General features: G+C 38.1%; 2 protein-coding genes across 2 annotated transcripts in view; both read right to left on the reverse strand.

Annotated features, from left to right (window-relative positions):
- The window catches only part of LOC150054824 (cation channel sperm-associated auxiliary subunit beta-like), a 60,428-nt gene extending 56,072 nt beyond the window's left edge, over positions 1–4,356 (reverse strand). The window contains exons 1-2 of the mRNA XM_090344713.1: positions 4,202–4,356; positions 1,330–1,408 (exon numbers count right to left, since the gene is read on the reverse strand). Coding sequence (XP_090200839.1) covers positions 1,330–1,408 — 79 coding nt within the window. The 5' untranslated portion in view covers positions 4,202–4,356. The remainder of the gene's footprint in view (positions 1–1,329; positions 1,409–4,201) is intronic.
- Positions 4,357–5,327: 971 nt separating this feature from the next.
- Positions 5,328–18,540, reverse strand: part of Tc2n (tandem C2 domains, nuclear) — a 72,341-nt gene continuing 59,128 nt past the window's right edge. The window contains exons 16-17 of the transcript XR_016537595.1: positions 18,127–18,261; positions 5,328–5,357 (exon numbers count right to left, since the gene is read on the reverse strand). The gene's annotated coding sequence lies outside the window, so the exon portion shown is untranslated. The remainder of the gene's footprint in view (positions 5,358–18,126; positions 18,262–18,540) is intronic.

Consider the following 18,540-nt stretch of genomic DNA (forward strand, 5'->3'; position numbering starts at 1 on the left):
CATACACAGAAAATTAAAACCACATATACAGGAAAAAAAGGGGGGGCAGGAATTTGGCCTAGTGGTAGAGTGCTTGCCTAGCATGCACAAAGCCCAGATTTAATTCCTTAGTACCACATCCATAGAAAAAAGCTGGAAGTGGAGCTGTGGCTCACGTGGAAAACCACTAGCCTTGAGAAAGAAAAAAAGAAGCCCAAGGACAGTGCTCAGGCCCTAAGTTCAAGTCCCAGGACTGGCAAAAAAAAAAAAAAAAGCCAGCCCAGGCAGACAAATTCCAGACTTCAAAAAAATTTTTTTTCCAGTCCTGGAGCTTGAACTCAGGGCTTGAGCACTGTCCTTGGTCTTTTTCCTCAAGGCTAGCACTCTGTCACTTGAGCCACAGTACCACTTCTGGCTTTTCTGTGTATATGGTACCAAAGAATCAAACCCAGGTCTTCGTGCATGCTAGGCAAGCACTCTACCACTGGCCCAAACTCCCAGCCCTAGAGATTTTTATTTGTAATTAACAACAACAACAACAACAAAAAAGCCAGAAGTGGAGATATGGCTCAAGTGGTTAGAACAACAGCCTTGAGCACAAGAGTTTGAGGCCTAAATTTATACTGAATAACAAATATATACAAACATACATGCATAAATGCTTAAAATAGAACCATAGAACCGTTTTATTCCACTTACTTCAGTGACATAAGTTGACTGGTTCTCCACACTTCGGTGAATTATGTGATCATACTAATAGACCCTTGAACTTGGATATTACAGATGAGTCAGGGAAGACTATAACATATTGCGGTAAGAGATAGAAGCAATTCTCAAACTTTGTGCTTGTGTCTGTAGCTATTATGTGTAACCACTCATAGAAAAATTTAAAAATGTCTTTTCAAATAATTAAGACTTGGCAAATATTAAATAGTCGAGGACTTGTACTGACGAACCATTATAGCAAAAGGTTCACAGTCATGTCATCAGAAACCTCTATAGCAGAGTAAAATGGATATCTTGGAGAAAATGAAAGATCAAATAAGGAAATATACTCAAAGAAAAACATTTTTTTTCCTTTTATTTTTGCCAATCTTGAGACTTAAACTCAGGGTCTGTGAACTATCCTCCAGCTTCTTTTCCTCAAGGCTAGCACTCTATCACTTGAGTCACAGAGTTGTTTCTGGCCTCTTCTGTTTATGCTGTACCAAGAAAGTGAACCCAAGGCTTCATGCATGCTAGGCCAGCACTCTACCACTAGGCCACATACCCAAGCTGCTAAAAGAAAAGTATTTTAACTATAAATGAGAAAGCAATAGGTATAAGATGGAAATATTCATATAGTCTTACCTTTATTATGTATAATTCCTGATGAATATTCAAACATGTTCAAAAGCAAAATTATGCCATATGCAAGCTGTGAGTCCATCTGTTGGAATATATAAGAATTATTATCATTTAATTACTCTAGACATAATTTTGAGGTTTTTTTTTGCCAGTCCTGGGCTTAAGCTCAGGGCCTGAGAACTGTCCTTTAACAGGATAGAGCTCTACATCTTTAGCCTCAGTACCACTTCTGGCTTTTTTGTATATATGTGGTACTGAGTAATCAAACTCAGGTCTTCATGCATGCTAGGCATGCACTCTACCACTAGGCCAAACTCCTGGCCCACTTTTGAGTTATTTTTGGTAGAGACAAATATAGTAAAGAAATCATTTCTTCAAGCTAAAAGCATTTCCTGACTTACTTCAGTGACAAGCCAAAAACGTGAGAAGGCCTAGAATGAGTATGAGTACCAACATGAGAAGAGAAAAAGAAGGCAATGAAACAGTTAAAAAGTTCTAAATTGATTCTGTCACTGGCATAAAAGGTATTTATTCACATAATTATTGCAAACCAGAAGATGAGACATGACTTGAATTTTTCTTCAGTGCAGCTTGCTGTGGCAGAGGTCATTCAGAACCTGAATTGATGAAGACTCTCAGGTCTATTCATCTAGTATTTTGACTCTGTTGCTTTTGGAGACACAAACCACATAGTCGTGAGTATCCCTGAACATTCTTTTTTTTTTTTTTTTTTTTTTTTTGCCAGTCCTGGGCTTGAGCTCAGGGCCTGAGCACTGTCCTTGGACTTTCTCAAGGCTAGAGCTCTACCACTTGAGCCTCAGCACCACTTCTGGCTTTTTTCTATGTATGTGGTACCGAGGAATCGAACCCGGGTCTTCATGCATGCTAGGCAAGCACTTTAACCACTAGGCCAAATTCCCAGCCCTCCCTGAACATTCTTAAGAGCTAAGTGTGCTAAGAATGTAAGAGCCTGGACTTCATGATCCAGGCCTTTCTCAGGGTTGTATTTTCAGCCACCAGGCTTGAAAACTCTAAAAAAAAAAAAAATGTCTGTTGTTCAGGCCACTTTGTGTATTGTACTTGGCTATGGGAGCCCAAGCAACCAAATACAGCATCCAGAGTTGACCTTCTCTATGGTACCTGACTGCTGGAGGAACTGGAATGAGCTTCATGTGCTGGATACTGTTTTGTCTGTCAGGAATGACGACAAATGACACACTTAGGAGTCTAGTGTAGGTAGGATGATAGGCATTAACCTCTGGAGTCCAGCTGAACACAGGATTTTAAAATTATATTACCAGAAACATCTTGTATTACTTTCCTAAATACTCAAAGGAAAGGCTATAACATCATCATCATCATCATCATTATTTTGGATGGTCATTGGGCATGAACTCTCAGCCTGGCCATTGTCCCTGAGCTCTTCAGCTCAAGGCTTCCACACTCCCCCTTGAGTCACAGCGCCATTTCTGATTTTTCTGATTTTTCACAAATTTCATCCCCCAGCTGGCTTTGGACTGCGATCCTCAGATCTCAGTCTCCAGAGTAGCTGAGCCACCATGTCCGGCCTATAGCACCATTATTAGACTGTGAGTTTTCCTCCCTGCTCTAACTGAGATGCAATTATATTCCAGGTCTCTAGTTTGCATAGTTTACATTAAGTTTTTCCAATTTCATTTCTTCAAATAAATGTAAGATCACTAATTCCATTAATTGGAATTGGATGTATTTAGGTTTGGCCTTAGATATAAATACTTACTTTGAGTTTAAGTGTTCACAGAGGGATGAAAACCCAGGAGAGTTAGTTCAAAGAAAGGGCAGAAGTGATTTCTGGGCTCTCTTTGGCTTTGCTACTAGCTACATATCCTAGAAATTTAGCCTGTATTTTCTGTTGGTTCTTTTAATTTAGACATGGAATACACTGTAGAATTGATACATGGGGAATTAATTGAATATGGTTAACATTCTTACTACTTAATGACAAAAGAACCAAAGTCTCTGGACTCAATAGATGCAGTCAGCAAACAGATATGCTATCAAGTAAAAGTTGAAAATTAAACTAGATGAAAGAATCTCATGCTAGTTACTTAGGAGGTTGAAGGATCTAGGTTTGAGGCTACTCTGAGAAGAAAAGTCCACTAGATTCCATCTCTAAAATAACCAGCAAATAGGGTAGAACTGTGACTTAATGGGAGTACTAGCTGTAGGCAAGACAGCATAATAAGTTTAAACCCTGGTACCCCCAACAAGAAAAAAAATATATTGTGTCTGATTACATTTGACCTAACACCAAAATGAATAGAGTTATTAGTCCATCATTATTATGCTCCATAATATACTCTTTTCATTTTTGTTTTAATAGTAGAACATTTTTCTATTTGGTACCAGTTTCTTTCAATACTTTCAACATGGCTAGAGAAAAGCACAGACTTTGATATAAAGCCTGTCAACTGACATGTTTGACTTTTAGTAACCTGCTTCTTAGAGTTCCCATTATACTCAGAAAAAATGAGCAAAACTACTGCACAGTGAGAATCAAACAGATAAAACACTCAAGTATCTGACAATTTACACAGAATTATTCTGAGTCCATGTCTTTATATATGAAGAAATTTCTTTGTCAGTTAAGCTGGTAGCAGTTACATTAATAGAATCATCATTTCGTACTTAGGTATCATGGGTTTTATATGATTGATACATGCCACATATTTGGACACTTTCTCTCCTTTGGTACCAAATAGAAACTGGAAATTTCCCCAGAGGGCCATGCCCCCTCTTCCATATCTGATACATCTATAGTTATTGCATTTTTAAAGAATAGTGATCACTTTATACATTCATAATGTAATAGGACTCAAATTAAAGTTGTAATTACCTCTAGTTGGGTATCCAACTGATTGCTCTTTACTTTCTATATTTTTCTCTCATTTATTTCCTCATAGACTGAGAAAGAAGCCCTCAAGAGCTGTGTCTTTCCAGATGACTGGTGCAAGCAGTCCACATAACTTTGTTAATAGCCAATCAGCTACTACTGAGTACAGAAGCTGCTCAGAAAATCCAGAGGACAGCAGTTGGAATCCTCAAATAACTGCCTTCCCAGAACCTCCAAAGCCATGAAACCTATGAGCAATGGAGTTTCTCTAAGTCAGCACTTTTAATATAATGTACATCCACAGAGGCTCAGAAAACTGCACAGGATTATCTACAAAATAACCTTTCTGAAAGATTATGCCATCTATGTGTGAGATAAGAAGGCACCTGATGGAGAGAGCTTTATTATAGTCTTAAAGGAAGAATAAGACTCAAATTAAAAAGAAAAGCTCACCTTATTGATAAGTAAGTAAATACACAGTCACAAAGATAAAATACACAGCCACACACTGCTCATGCCTCTAATCCTATCTAGTCAGGATGCTGAGATCTGAGGATCATGGTTCAGAGCCAGCCTGACATTACATACCAAGAGACTCTTATCTACAATTAACCACTAGAAACCCGGAAGTGGTGATGAGTTTCAAAGGTAGGTAGTCTTGAGCTGAAGAGCTCAGGGACAATGCCCAGGCCCAGAGATCAAGCCCCACAACTAACAAAACAAAAACAAACCAAAAAAACTACAGTCACAAAGATAGGATTGGCCTGTTCATGTTTGAAGAGCAGTAAGGCCACGACATACCATTTACTCCTCTACATTCAGAGCTGTGTGCAAGGCCTCAAAGTGGGGGTTATATTAGCCCCTTACACTGGATTTAACAGAGTAGGAGTGTGCCAGTTCTGGACTGCTCTGACTCCTTCAGTGCCCTGACTACTCACAGATAGCCATGGAAGCTGATAACTTTCTACAGTAATGGTAAAGCTTGTCTCATCATACTCACTGTTGACTTCACAAGTCCCTTCAGATGGCCACATACAGCCTGCTTCAAGTTCAGGTCATGAGGGACAAACAGTGTCTCAACATATTCATGGAAGATCCTGTGTGAGAAATTCTTCCTCTCCCCTTTTCTGATGTCCACGGGAAGAGAGGGGCGTAGCAGCTGGAAGATATACAGAGGACTTAAATACACATAAACCAACAACCAGATATAACCACTGGTAACACAGTACCATATTTCTTAGAAGCATTTTATATTCAGTGTAGGCTCTTTCTCTATATAGCTTTGCATCATTCTTATATTCATTGATGTTCTGACCATTTTCTCACACCACTCAAGTGTTTTTCAAAAGTTTACTAAAACAAATACATACTATTTAAGCCTAAAGACATTTTCCTGGTGAATGTGAAAAGTGAATAATTCTGAATAAAAATCTTTTACTGTTTAGGATAGGACCATGTTGAAGACTAATGATAAATATAAGATGCTTTCAGAAATCTGGAATTGAAATTGGGCATAATCTATAATAATTTGATTCATCAACATATTTCCTTGGCTCACTTTAAAAATGTTGACTGAAGGGCCAGGAGCATGGCCTAGTGGTAGACTACTTGCCTAGCATGCTCAAAGCCCTGGGTTCAATTCCTTAATACCCCATACACAGAGAAAACCAGAAGTGATGCTATGGCTCAAGTGGTAGGGCACTAGCCTTGAGAAAGCTCAAGGACAGTGCCTAGGCCCTTAGTTCAAGCCTCAGGACTGGCAGAAAAAATACAGACAGACAGACAGATAGAACTAAACTTTTATTTTTTGGAATTAAACGTATTTTTTACATAAATTATCTAGACATGATCTTGACCACTTTTTTAAACCAGAAGTTTGGTGTTTGCCTTAGGAAATAATGGAGTAATCCTTCAAATATTCACTGCAAATGTTTAGTTCAGTTTTTCATTTAACCTGACTTTATTTATGGTGGTTTTGGGACAACAGAAATTCTAATCTGATGCAATCAAACTGATCAGTATTTTCCTTTTGGGTTACTTGTGTTGCTTTATGGTTTCAAAGTTCTTCTTTATTCAGAGATATGTTTTCTTTTTCTTTTTTTCCAGTCTTGGAGCTTGGACTCAGGGCTGAACTCTGTTCTTGGGTTTTCCTCAAGGATAGCAGTCTATCACTTGAGCCATAGTGCCACTTCTGGCTTTTTCTGTGTATGTGGTACTGAGGAATCAAATCCAGGGCTTTATACATGCTAAGCAAGCACTCTACCACTAGGCCATGCTCCCAACCTCTCATATTTTTTTGTTTTACCAGTCCTAGGCCTTGAATTCAGGGCCTGAGTACTGTACTTGTGCTCTTTCAAGACCAGAGCTCTACTACTTGAGCCATAATACAACTTCTGGTTCTTTTCTATGTATATGGTACCCAGGAGTTGAACCTGGGTCTTTATGCATCCTAGGTATGCACTCTATCACTAGGCCAAACTCCCAGCCCCATATATTTGTTTTAAATGTAAGAAAACATAAACATTCAGTTTAAAGAATAAAAGGACCAGGGTACTTCAATTACTCCATATTAACAAGGATCCTACTTGTAAAAGGCTTTTTGATATATGTGTTTTAAACATTGGAAAATGGTAGAGAGAACTTTGCCATCACTTTTTTTTTTTTTTGCCAGTCCTGGGCTTGAGCTCAGGGCCTGAGCACTGTCCTTGGACTTTCTCAAGTCCAGTGCTCTACCACGTGAGCCTCAGCACCACTTCCGGCTTTTTTTTTATGTATGTGGTACCAAGGAATCGAACCCGGGTCTTCGTGCATGCTGGGAAAGCACTTTAACCACTAGGCCAAACTCCCGGCCCCCATCACTTTTTTTTATCCATAGCCCGGCTTCCCTCTCACTTCCTCCAAACTCCATCATTGACCCTTGTCTAGGTTTAGACTGAGGATACCTTGGACGTTGATACACATTTCAGTTTGCATTTCTTAGGGAAAATAAATAAGTAAAAATGAAAACCACAGTAGCATTTTCATGTCTCCAATTAGTAACGACCTGGATTATCTTGCTCAGTGACTCCTTTTATCTCCTCAGTAATCTCAATCTTAACATTTTTTATAGTTCTATGAACCAGGATCCAGTAAAGTCTTTACTTTGTCATTGGTTGAAGTATATTCATGAGTCACTTAATAATGGGGATGCATAGTGAAAATGTGTGCTTAGGTGATTTCATCCTTTTGCAAATATCCAGAGTGTACTTACATAAACCTAGATGGTCTATGTCCCATTGCGTGTGTGTGTGTGTGTGTGTGTGTGTGTGTGTGTGTGTGTGTGTGTATGCTGGTCCTGAGGCTTGAGTTCAGGGGCTGGGCAGGGCACTGTTGCTGAGTTATTTTGTTCAAGGTTAGTGTTCTACCACTTGAGCCACAGATCTACTTTTAGCTTTTTAGTAGTCAACTGAAAATAAGAATCGCCTTTCTTGCCCAGGTTGGCTTCCATGTGTGATCCTTTCTTAGATCTCAGCCTTGTGAGCTGAGCTGGGAGCCTGGTCAAATTGCCTTGCGATGTAATCAAAATATGTGCTAGACATCAGTTGCATAAGGCTGTGCCCAGAACAATGCCGTATTAAGTTTACAATGATCAGTCCTTTCGTTTCTTTCTTTTTTTGAGACCAAGTCCAGTAAAATAGCCTAGGTTGCCCTGGAACTCATGACTATTTTGCTACCATCTTTTGAGTGCTGGAATTATAAGCATATACCATCCCGTTTGTTTTATAGGTACAAGGAGTACAAAAGAGATAAAAATATTGTAATTAAAAAGTGTACACAAAATAAAACCTCATAGAAAAGGAGACAAAGATATGACACAACTCTCCAACATGAACTAAATGTTAAGCCAAAAATTTGTGTATTTAAAAAAAGATTATAAGCTTAGGGATGACAGGGAAACACTGGGGAGTATGTAAGGGAAGGGTTGACATTGTCCAAAAAGAAATGTACTCATTACCTGACTTATGTAATTATTACATATCACCTTTATAACAATGAAAAAAATTTGAAAATCATGAGCTCAAAATAACTCACAACAGAAACAGAAAGAAAAAGTTGATCTATTTGAGCTAAGTGTAAGAAATAAATGATAGGGGCCGGGAGTTTGGCCTAGTGGTAGAGTGTTTGCCTAGCATGCACGAAGACCCGAGTTCAATTCTTCGGTACCCCACATAAATAGCAAAAAGCCGGAAGTTGTGCTGAGGGTCAAGTGGTAGAGCTCTAGCCTTGAGAAAGCCCAAGGACAGTGCTCAAGCCCTGAGCACAAGCCCAGGACTGGAAAAAAAAAAAAGAAAGAAAGAAAGAAATGATAATGATAAAATAATCTCAGAAAGAAAACTTAAAATTCAATGTGCCCAGGGGAAAATAATTTTGATCAAAAAATTATTTATGATCAGGGACAGGGCTGGGACAAGGCCCAGGACTGGCAAAAACAAACAAACAAACAAAACAAAACAAAATACAGCAGGGGCATGAAAAAGAGGAACAAACAACTGACAGAGGAAAATAAAATAAAAAGATGATGCATAAGACAAAAAGCAATCAAAACAGACTACAGGCTAAAAAAATAACCCAATATTTTCCCAGGTCAAAAAAAAGTTCAAGTTTATAGACTGAAAGATACACAGAATGACAACACAATGTAGAAACACTCATTTCTGCTTAAAATTTATGAAATTTCAGCATAATTATGGGATAAAGATTCTTAAAAATTTCCAAAGAAGCTTTCCCACTGAAGGGGGAAAACAGAATCAGACTGCCATAAACTGACCCCAGAAGATCCAGGGGGGGGGGGGGGAAAGAAAGAAAGAAAAAGAAGAAGTGTTTAAAGGCTTCAAAAGGAAAACCATGTTAACAATTTTTCTCTTGTGTCTTTCTTTTGTTTTGACAAGATTTTGGATTTTCTTTTTTCTCCCCCCTCTCTCTCTCCCACTTTTCCTTCCTCCCTTCCTTCCTTCTATTGTTGTTATTGTTGTTTGCCAGTCCCTGGGCTTGAACTCAGGACCTGGGCACTGTTCTTGAGCTTTCTCAAGACTAGCATTCTACCAGTTGACTCACAGCACCACTTCAGCTTTTGCTGTGTATGTGGTACTGAGGAATTGAGCCCATGCTTCATGTATGCTAGGCAAGCGCTCTACCAATAAGCCACATTGCTAGCCCATCTGTATTATTTCTATTTATACGAATTTTATCCAAAATCAGGGAAGAAAACAGTACCATTTACAATGGAATAAAATGCTTAAAAGTTATTTAACCAAGGATGTGAAATATTTGTACAATGAAACTATAAAATATTGGTGAAAGTAAGGAAAGATGATACAAATAAGTGAAAAGTCCTTTCATGTTGTGGAATGGAAGAATCAATATTGTAGAAAAATGCTTATACTCCCAAAAATGGTCTCCAGATTTAACGCAGACCCTGTGAATGTTTCCATGACATATTTTAAAGAACAGGAAAAACAATCCTTAATATTTGTATGGAAATTTGTGGTTTAGTGGTATGGGACCAGAAAAGACTTCAAATCTTGAACCAAACAAAAAAAGCTGGGGGAATCACACTATTAGATTTCAATTATACCACAAAGCAATATAGATCAAAATAGTATGGTATTGGCACAAAAAACCCACATCTGTGAATTTAAGATTTAAAAGGAAATGTACTAATTTCCTGACTTATGTAACTGTAACTCCTCTGTATGTCTCCTTTACAATAAAATTTTTTTAAAGAAATGTCAATTGATTTTTCATAAAATGTTCAGAACACGCAGTAGAAAGATGATCATCTCTTCAATAAACTGTACAGGAAATACTGAAAAACACAAACAAAAGAAAAAAATTTGATTTTTATTTCTCCCTACAATCAAAAATAATCCAAAATGGATTAAACAGTCAGATGTAAAAACCTGAAATTGTAAAACTACTAACAGAAGGGGAAAATTTCCACAGCACTGATCTGGGCAATGGCCTTTAGTATATGCTTCTAAAAACACAGGCAACAAAAGCAAAAATAGACAACTAGGATTGCATCACATTAAAAAGCTTTTGTGCACCATATAATACAACAGAGCAAAACCCACATAATCAGCTCAGCCAACACTTAAAAAACAATGTTAATCTATAGCATGAATTTTCAAATGCAATTTCTTGCTCAATCACTGTTAACATTTTGTCTTGCTTCTTAACGAACAGAGTAAATACAATTTTTTTTCTTTTAGATTTTTCTTTTAAAGTTAAAAACCACTTATGAGCTGGTTTTCATTATAGGAAAGGTCAGTAAATGAAGAACACTTGTCATTTGGTAAAGGCAATGTGTAACTCATCTGCGAATTTGGCAATTTTATTAGCATATATATTAATTATATTATACATATGTTAGTATCTATGCTAATAAAATTGTATATATAAAATATAATTTTACTTTTGGTGCCGGTCCTGGGCCTTGAACTCAGTGCCTGGGTGCTATCCCTAAAGCTTCTGCTCAAGGCTAGTGACCTACCACTTGAGCTACAGCCCCACTTCCAGCTCTTGTAGTGAGAGAAGAGTCTCACAGACTTTGGTGCCTAGGCTGGCTTCAAATTGTGATCTTCAGATCTCATCCTCCTGAATAGCTGAGAATACAAGTCTGAGCCCCTGGCACCCTGCCTAACCTATGTATTAATTGCACAAAACAATAGATTTTGTTGTGATAGTTTCATACGTGCATGGAGTGTACTTCAATTATAATCACTCTCCGTTTTCACTGGTCCCTTTTCTCTTTTCTGTCTTTCCCTAGCTTCCATAAATGAGTGAAAACATGGGGTAGTTGGTCTCAGTCCACCTTTCTTCTTTCTATCCTCCCTCTCTTGCTTCTTTGTTGGTACCAGGATTTATTGCAGCATTAGACTGGTTTGCTTGTTCATTTGGCATGCTGCCACTTGAGCCATACCTCCAATTTTGCTTTTTGTGGGTTCTGCAGATAAAATCTTGTGGACTTTTCTGCCTGGATTGGCTTCAAGTTTTGATCCTCACTTGCTAAACAGACACTATCATTTGATCCATCTCAAACCCTATCCTTTTTCTTTTTTTTCTTTTTGCTTTTCTTAGATTTTTTTTTCCCCCTCAGATAGGGTTTTGTATTTTTGCCTAGACAATTCTAATGTAGATTAGTAGCTTAGATTACATGCATCAACATACCAGCATGTTCTATGGTTTTTGAATTGAACATTACATCTCGGAGATCTTCTTGTCTACAACTACGTACTCTTCTATTATTCCGTTGAATAAGTATGTCATCGTTTATAGGATACACTAACAAATACTTCAGTTATTTTCTTAGTCTTTTGCTATTACAGAGAATATTATTGTCTATGAGTTATTTCCCACGTGTAACCCTAATATGACTTTGTAGGAGGTGTGTGGCTCAAGTGGTAGAGTGCCTCTCTGGTAAGTACCAGGCTTTAAAACCCAATACCAACAAAAACCAAAAGATGAATTTCTAGGAATGAAATTGCTAGGTTAAAAGAGTTATGCTCCTAACATGTCGATAATGACAAATGGCATGTTATTGATCTTATAAAAGTTTACACTCCATAATCAATATATGACAATGTTATTTACTCCATAACCTCACCAACAAAGTGCTGTCGTGTTTTAAAAAAATACTGTACCTTGGGCTGGGAGCTTGGCCTAGTGATAGAGTGCTTGTCTAACATGCACCAAGACCCAAGTTCGATTCCTTGATACCACATACATAGAAAACAGCTGAAAGTGGTTCTGACGCTCAAGTGGTAGAGCTCTAGCCTTGAGAAAGCCCAAGGACAATGCTCAGGCCCTGAGATCAAGCCCAGGACTGGCAAAAAAAATTACTGTACCATCTCTGAATTTGCATTTCCTAAATTATAGTATACTTTTTTTTCGGAACTGTTGCTTTTTTTTTTTTTTTTTTTTTTGGTCGTGGGCCTTGAACTCTAGGCCTGGGAGCTGCCCCTGAGCTCTTGAGCTCAAGGCTACCCCCAACCCCTTGTGCCACTGTGCTAATTCCTGTTTTCAGAGAGGTTGTTGGAGTCTCACCAGGCTGTCTTTGAACTATGATCCTCAGATCTCAGCCTCCTGAATAGCTAGGATTACATGCTTGAGCCAACAAGCTTGTCTTGTCTTTTTCTTTCTTTTTTTTTTTTTTTTTAAGACAGTTAGGGGGCCGGGAGTTTGGCCTAGTGGTATAGTGCCTGCCTATCAGGCATGAACACCCAGGTTCAATTCCTTGGTACCATTAATAAGTAAAAGCTCAAATAGTAGAGCTCTAGCCTTGAGAAAACCCAGGGACAGTGCTCAGGCCCTGAGCTCAAGCTACAGGACTGCTGAAAAACAAAACAAAAAACAAAACAGTGGGTATAGGATCTTGCTATGTTGCCTTAACTGGCCTTTAACTTGTAGCTTCCCTGACTCATCTTCTCAAATAGCTAAAACTAAGTTCATATTGCATTTCCTGGTCTTCTGCTGAACTGCCTGTATCTAGATTTCGTATGTTTTTTTTTAATCTTTTTTTTTTTTTTTTGTCAGTTGTGGGGCTTGATCTGTGGGCCTGGGCCTGGGCATTGACTCAGCTCAAGGCTACTGCCCTCCCCCTTGAGCCACAGTGCCACTTCCAGTTTTCTGGTGGTTTATTGGAGATTAGTCTCACAGTGTTTTTAGTGCCCAAGCTGGCTTTGAACCTTGATCCTCAGATCTCAGCCTCCTGAGTAGCTAGGATTACAGGTGTGAGCCACCCGGCTAGCTAAAATCTTTTTTTTTTTTAACTGATGTGTAAATGATTTTATCTGGGAGAAAATTAGCTCTCTGTGATGTAAACTACAAAGTATTTTTCCCATCTGTCTTTTTTCTTCTTTTTTTATAGTGACATGATTCTTTCTGTAGTTAAGTAAGTGGATTTTCTTTTATTTTCTGGTAATTTATGGCTTTATTTTTTAATGTGACTTTTTTTTATTCATCTGGAAATCATTTTGGATAATCTGTGAAGCAGAGAGCCAACTTTTTCCCCCAAATGGCTACTCCGTTATCCCAATGCCATTTACTAAATAACCTTTTCCTTTTCTCTTTTTTTAAATTTTATTTTATTGTTGGGGTGATGTACAGAGGGGTTTCAGTTACATTCATCAGGTAGTGGGTGCATTACTTCCTGAACATTGTTCTTCTGGTTTTCTACTCCCTTAAAATCTTAATTGCTGTGTAAATTTGGGCTGTTATATATTTTCTAGCTTGTTCCTTTGCGTTGTTGATCCACTCATGTGCCAGAACCTTGTCATTGTCGTTACCATAGACAATAGACAAGTTTTTATGAACCAGTTTGTCTGGTTCCAAGCACAAACACAAACAAGCTCAACATACCCTATTAGGGTCAGTCAGATTCATCTAAGGAGCCATGATACTACAACCAGGTTATGTTTCTGTGAAAAATGTGGCAAAGACTTTTACATCTCATTTCTATTCTCTTCATGGTATTTTACAGTTTTATTCATGTGAGTTCTGTCTGTTTCATGCTAAGTCTTTTCATCTGTTTTCACATTCTATATTGGGTTAATCTCTCTTCTCACCGATTTTTACTGCTTGCTTTAATATATGAGGCTTTATGTCTGTGTTTTTTTTGTTTCAGTAACTTTGCTGAATTATTCTGTTTCAATTGCTTCCTTGAGTCTATAGATTTTGGTTTAGTCTCTTTAGAAAATTACATTAGTTATTTGAAGTATAAATAGCAAATAAAAAACTGGATACATTCATGGTGTGCAAGATGATGTTCTGATTTATACATTCATTGAAGAATAGTTAATAAAACTTATTAGAATATGTATTACTTCCCTTAATTTTTTTTATGTCTGTGTGTGCTAGTCCTGGGGCTTGAACTCAGGGCTTAGGTGCTGTCCCTGAGCTTTTATGTTCAAGGCTAATCCTCTATCACCTGAGCCACAGCTCTACTTCTGTTCTTTTTCTGAGTAGTTTATTGAAGATAAAAGTCTCATGGACTTGTCTACCTGGGCTGGCTTCAAACTGTGATCCTCAGATCTCAGCCTCCAAAGTAGTTGGGATTACAGGTGTGAGCTACTGGCACCCAGCCATCACTTAATTTTTGGGGTTGGGAACACTTTAAAAGTTTACTCAGCAAATTTCAAGTATGTAATATAGTTTTAATCATAGTTACTGTAATGTATATAGAGCTTGTGAGTGTGTTGCTATTGCCACCTGAAATAGCAGAGACTCAACTAATAATGATTTGAACCAGCAGAGCATTGAAATGGGCAAATGCAGGTCCTTGTGTCCTGTGCAGATGGACATGTTCAAGTATGGTCAGGTGGTGGAAGTCTCTAGAGACAAAAGGGAAAGGCATCTGCATAAACTTCTTAACTCCAGAATTCATTGGTCTGAGAGACCCAAGGCAAGAAGGAGTCAGTGTTTGCTCATTGGTTGGAGGTTGGTGGGCATATGCTGTCTCTTCCTCTTTTCACTCTGTTACTTGTCTCTTTAATTTTGTTTCCTTTAATATACAGAAGCTTTTTTGTTTGGTATAATCCAAGTTATCCATTTTTTATTTTCCTTTTTGTGACTTTTGGAGTCCATCTGAGAAAAAAGAAATATTGCCCAGATGAGGGGAATGGAGTTTTCTCCTAGAAGGGTTCCATGGTTTCAGGTCTTACATTTAAGTATTTAATCTTTTCAGTTAATTTTTCTTGTATATGGGGCAAAGCAAGGGTCTAATTTCATTCCTTTACATGCAATTATCTAATTTTCTATGCATTGTTTCTTGAAGATATTGTCTTTATGCTTTTCGTCTAAAATTCAGCCCATTTCTCCAGTGTGCTGTTGGCTTCTTTGCCCAAAATCCACAAATGCCTAAGCTTATTCTAGGTTCTCTACTCTGCTCCATTATCTGTGTGTCTGTCTTATGTGTTATGTACGGTTATGATTACTTTGTGTCCTAGGAGTTTTTGAAATCAGGGAGATGAGGAGTTCTCACATCAGTTCCACCCAGGATAGTACTAATAGTCTAATTAGAGTGATTAGTCTAGAGGGAAGCAAAAGGTGTCCAAATCAGAAAGAAAAAAATTACATTGTTTCTAACAGCAGATGACTTGATTATATTTACAACAAAAAGAGAACAAAGAAATACAATAAAAGCACATGACACATAACCAGTATATAAGTTAATAGAGGGGCCGAGGGAGGTGAGGATGTAGCTCACTTTCCTAGTTTGCACACTAGTTTGTTTGCACGCTTTCCTAGCATATCCAAGGCTTTAGCTGACCCTCAGCATTGACAAAAATATTAATAAAGAAATTATCATTTAAAAAGGCCAATAGTGTTTCTATGACCAAAAAGAAATGGTCTGATAAAGGAATTAGAAAGTAATGTAACAGCAACTACAAAAAATTTAAATCAAGACCTTTAAGAACTAAACACTGAAAACTATGAAACACTGATGGAAAAAATCAAAAAAGATATAAATAAGTGGAAAGATAATCTGTATTTATGGACTAGAAAAATTAGTATGATTAAAATGTCTATGTCACAGAAAGTGATATGCAGATTAAATACAATATAACAAAACCCTCTTAAAATTCATATAGAATATGCTTAATAGTCAAAGCAATATTGAGCAATCTTGAGAAACAAGTTGGAAGCATTATACTAATTACCAACTTATTCCAGACTTCAAAGGAACTACTTCTTGGACTCTCCATTAAGCATGAGACATTTTGTAGTCTTCTGAAGCTTAATTCTACAGCTGCTGATGATATGCTTACGTCATTCAGTTTGAACTGGCCCTGTTAACATAAGGTTGTTTTACATTAACCTACAGTTCTAATGTGTGTGTGTGTGTGTGTGTGTGTGTGTGTGTGTGTTAATTCTAGCATTTGAACTTAGAGCCTAGATTCTATCTCTCTCTCTCTCTGTCTCTCTCCCTCTCTCCCCTTTTTTTTCTTTTTGCCAGTCTTGGTCCCTGAACTCAGGGCCTGGGCACTGTCCCTCACTGAGCCTCTTTGTGGTCAAGGCTAGCACTTTACCAAAACCTGGCCTTTTCTGAATAGTTTATTGGACTTAAGAATCTCACAGACTTTCCTGCCACAGTGGTTTTGACTTGTGATCCTCAGATCTCAGCCTCCTAAGTAACTAGGATTACAGGTGAGCCACCATGCCCAGCCCAAAGTTCTGTCTCTTACGGCTGATACTACCACTTGAGCCACACCTCCACTTCTAGCTTTTTGGTGGTTAATTGAAGATAAGAGCCTCATGAGTTTTCTGGCTCAGGCTGACTTTGAACCTTGATACTTAATTTCAGCCTCCAGAGTAGCTAGAATTACATACATGAGTCACCAGCCCCAAAATAAGAGTATTAATTTTTAATGTGGGCTCTTAAAAGAGGAAAATGATTGCTGGAAAGTTGGTCAACAACTGTGAGGGTGATGAACGGTAAGACTACTGAGAAAGCAAAGTGCAGTAGAGTACGATTATAATCCCAGCTACTGGGATGATCAAGAGTTTGAGGGTAAACTATCCCAATGAAATCCACTTGTCCAATTAATTAATACTAATAAAAGAAAAAAAATGTGCTTAGTAAAATAGCAAGACCTTGTGGTGTGTTTTGTTTTTGTTTTTGTATAAAAATAAAAGAACTCTGAGAGTAGTAACAAAAGCAGATGACTATAGACTCTGAGAATGGAAATACAAAACAGCTCTATGGTAAAGAGGGAATCATTAAAAAAGAACAGAAATCACAAAATGAAGCAAAACTCAACTGGTTTAATTTGTGTGTGTGTGTGTGTGTGTGTGTGTGTGTGTGTGTGTGCGTGTGCGTGTTCCTTTTCTTTTAGGTTGACATCTAGATGATATCTAGCTAAAACCAAAAATATAGTGGCTATTAGAAAAGTATATTTTCAGATCTTTTAAATCAATTTGATTTTCAAACTATAAACAAATAAAAAGGACAATTTGAAAGAAGCCAGAAAACAAAGGACAAATTATCTACAAAGAGACAATTAGGGCCAGGCACTGTGGCTCATACCTGCAATCCTAGCTACTCAGGAGGCTTGAGATCTGAGGATCATAGTTCAGAGCCAGCCTGGGCACTAAGGTCACTGAAGTCCGTGAGACTCTTATCTTCAATTAATCACTAGAAGACTGGAAGTGATGCTGTGGCTCAAGACGTAGGCCAGTAGCCTTGAGCTGAAGAGCTCAGGGACAATGCCCAGTTGCGGAGTTCAATTCCCAAGACTGACAAAAAAAGAAAAAGAAGACTCCCAGGAAAGGTGCTCAGAAGCATGGGATGATGACTTATGGACATAGAATAAAAAAGTAGTATTCCTATATGTCATGTAACCAATTCTAGCTGACTTCTACATAGGAGTGAGCAAGAGGGCAATTGTTTTTTTTCTTTCTTCTTTTTCTTGGTCAGTTTTGGGGCTTGAACTCCGGGCCTGGTAGCTTTTTTGCTCAAGGCTAGCCCTCTACCATTTTGAACCACAGCATACTTGCAGTTTTCTGGTGATTAATTGAAGATAAGAGACTTATAGTCTTTCCTTCCTGGGCCGGCTTTGAATTAGGATTTTCAGTCTTCAGCTTCCCAAGTAGCTAGGATTACAATGGACATGAGCCACTGGTGCCCAGTGAGACAATTGTTTAATTCACAAAATTTCTAGAAAGGCTCAGAAAATAGAAAAATAGGCACAAAACCACAGCCATATATGGCACCATAGACCTGCCCACAGCACAGCGGTGTGGCACCCAGAGCCATCTATCACTCTCAGCTGACTGCACATCTTCCTCTGGATCCAAATGCTGAGGCTGAACTTCTCCAATGCTCCTGCTCCTGTCATCATAAACCAAGGGCCTGTGTAGGTACATCTTGTTGCTCCAACCTACCTCACTTGCGTGGACCAATGGAGAAGGCTGAAGTAACAGCTGTGTGATGTTTTTACATTCTTCACACCGAGACTTCTGTGGTGGGAACTTTTCAAGCAGGGATATGGGGTCCTGTGCAGTACAGCCTATGTGAAAAATATCTGTTACAGGAGAAATTTAGAAATAAAAGCAGACAAGTGTAATAAAAACATTAAAACCAACAAGATATAATTGCTATCAGAAAAGAATGTTTTACTTAAGATCTTTTAAATAATTAAGATTAAGCTAAGATCTGAGGATCACAGTTTGAAGCCAGCCCATGCAGATAAGTCTCTGAGAATCTTATCTCCAAATAAACACCAAAAAGCACAAATGGAGGTAGAGTGCTAGCCTTGAATGAAAAGCTAAGAAGAAGCCAGGCACTGGTGCTCACTTCTGTA

The sequence above is a fragment of the Megascapheus bottae genome, chromosome 14 (genome assembly GCF_031878675.1).
Source record: "Megascapheus bottae isolate mThoBot1 chromosome 14, mThoBot2.hap1, whole genome shotgun sequence".
NCBI classification, from domain to species: domain Eukaryota; kingdom Metazoa; phylum Chordata; class Mammalia; order Rodentia; family Geomyidae; genus Megascapheus; species Megascapheus bottae.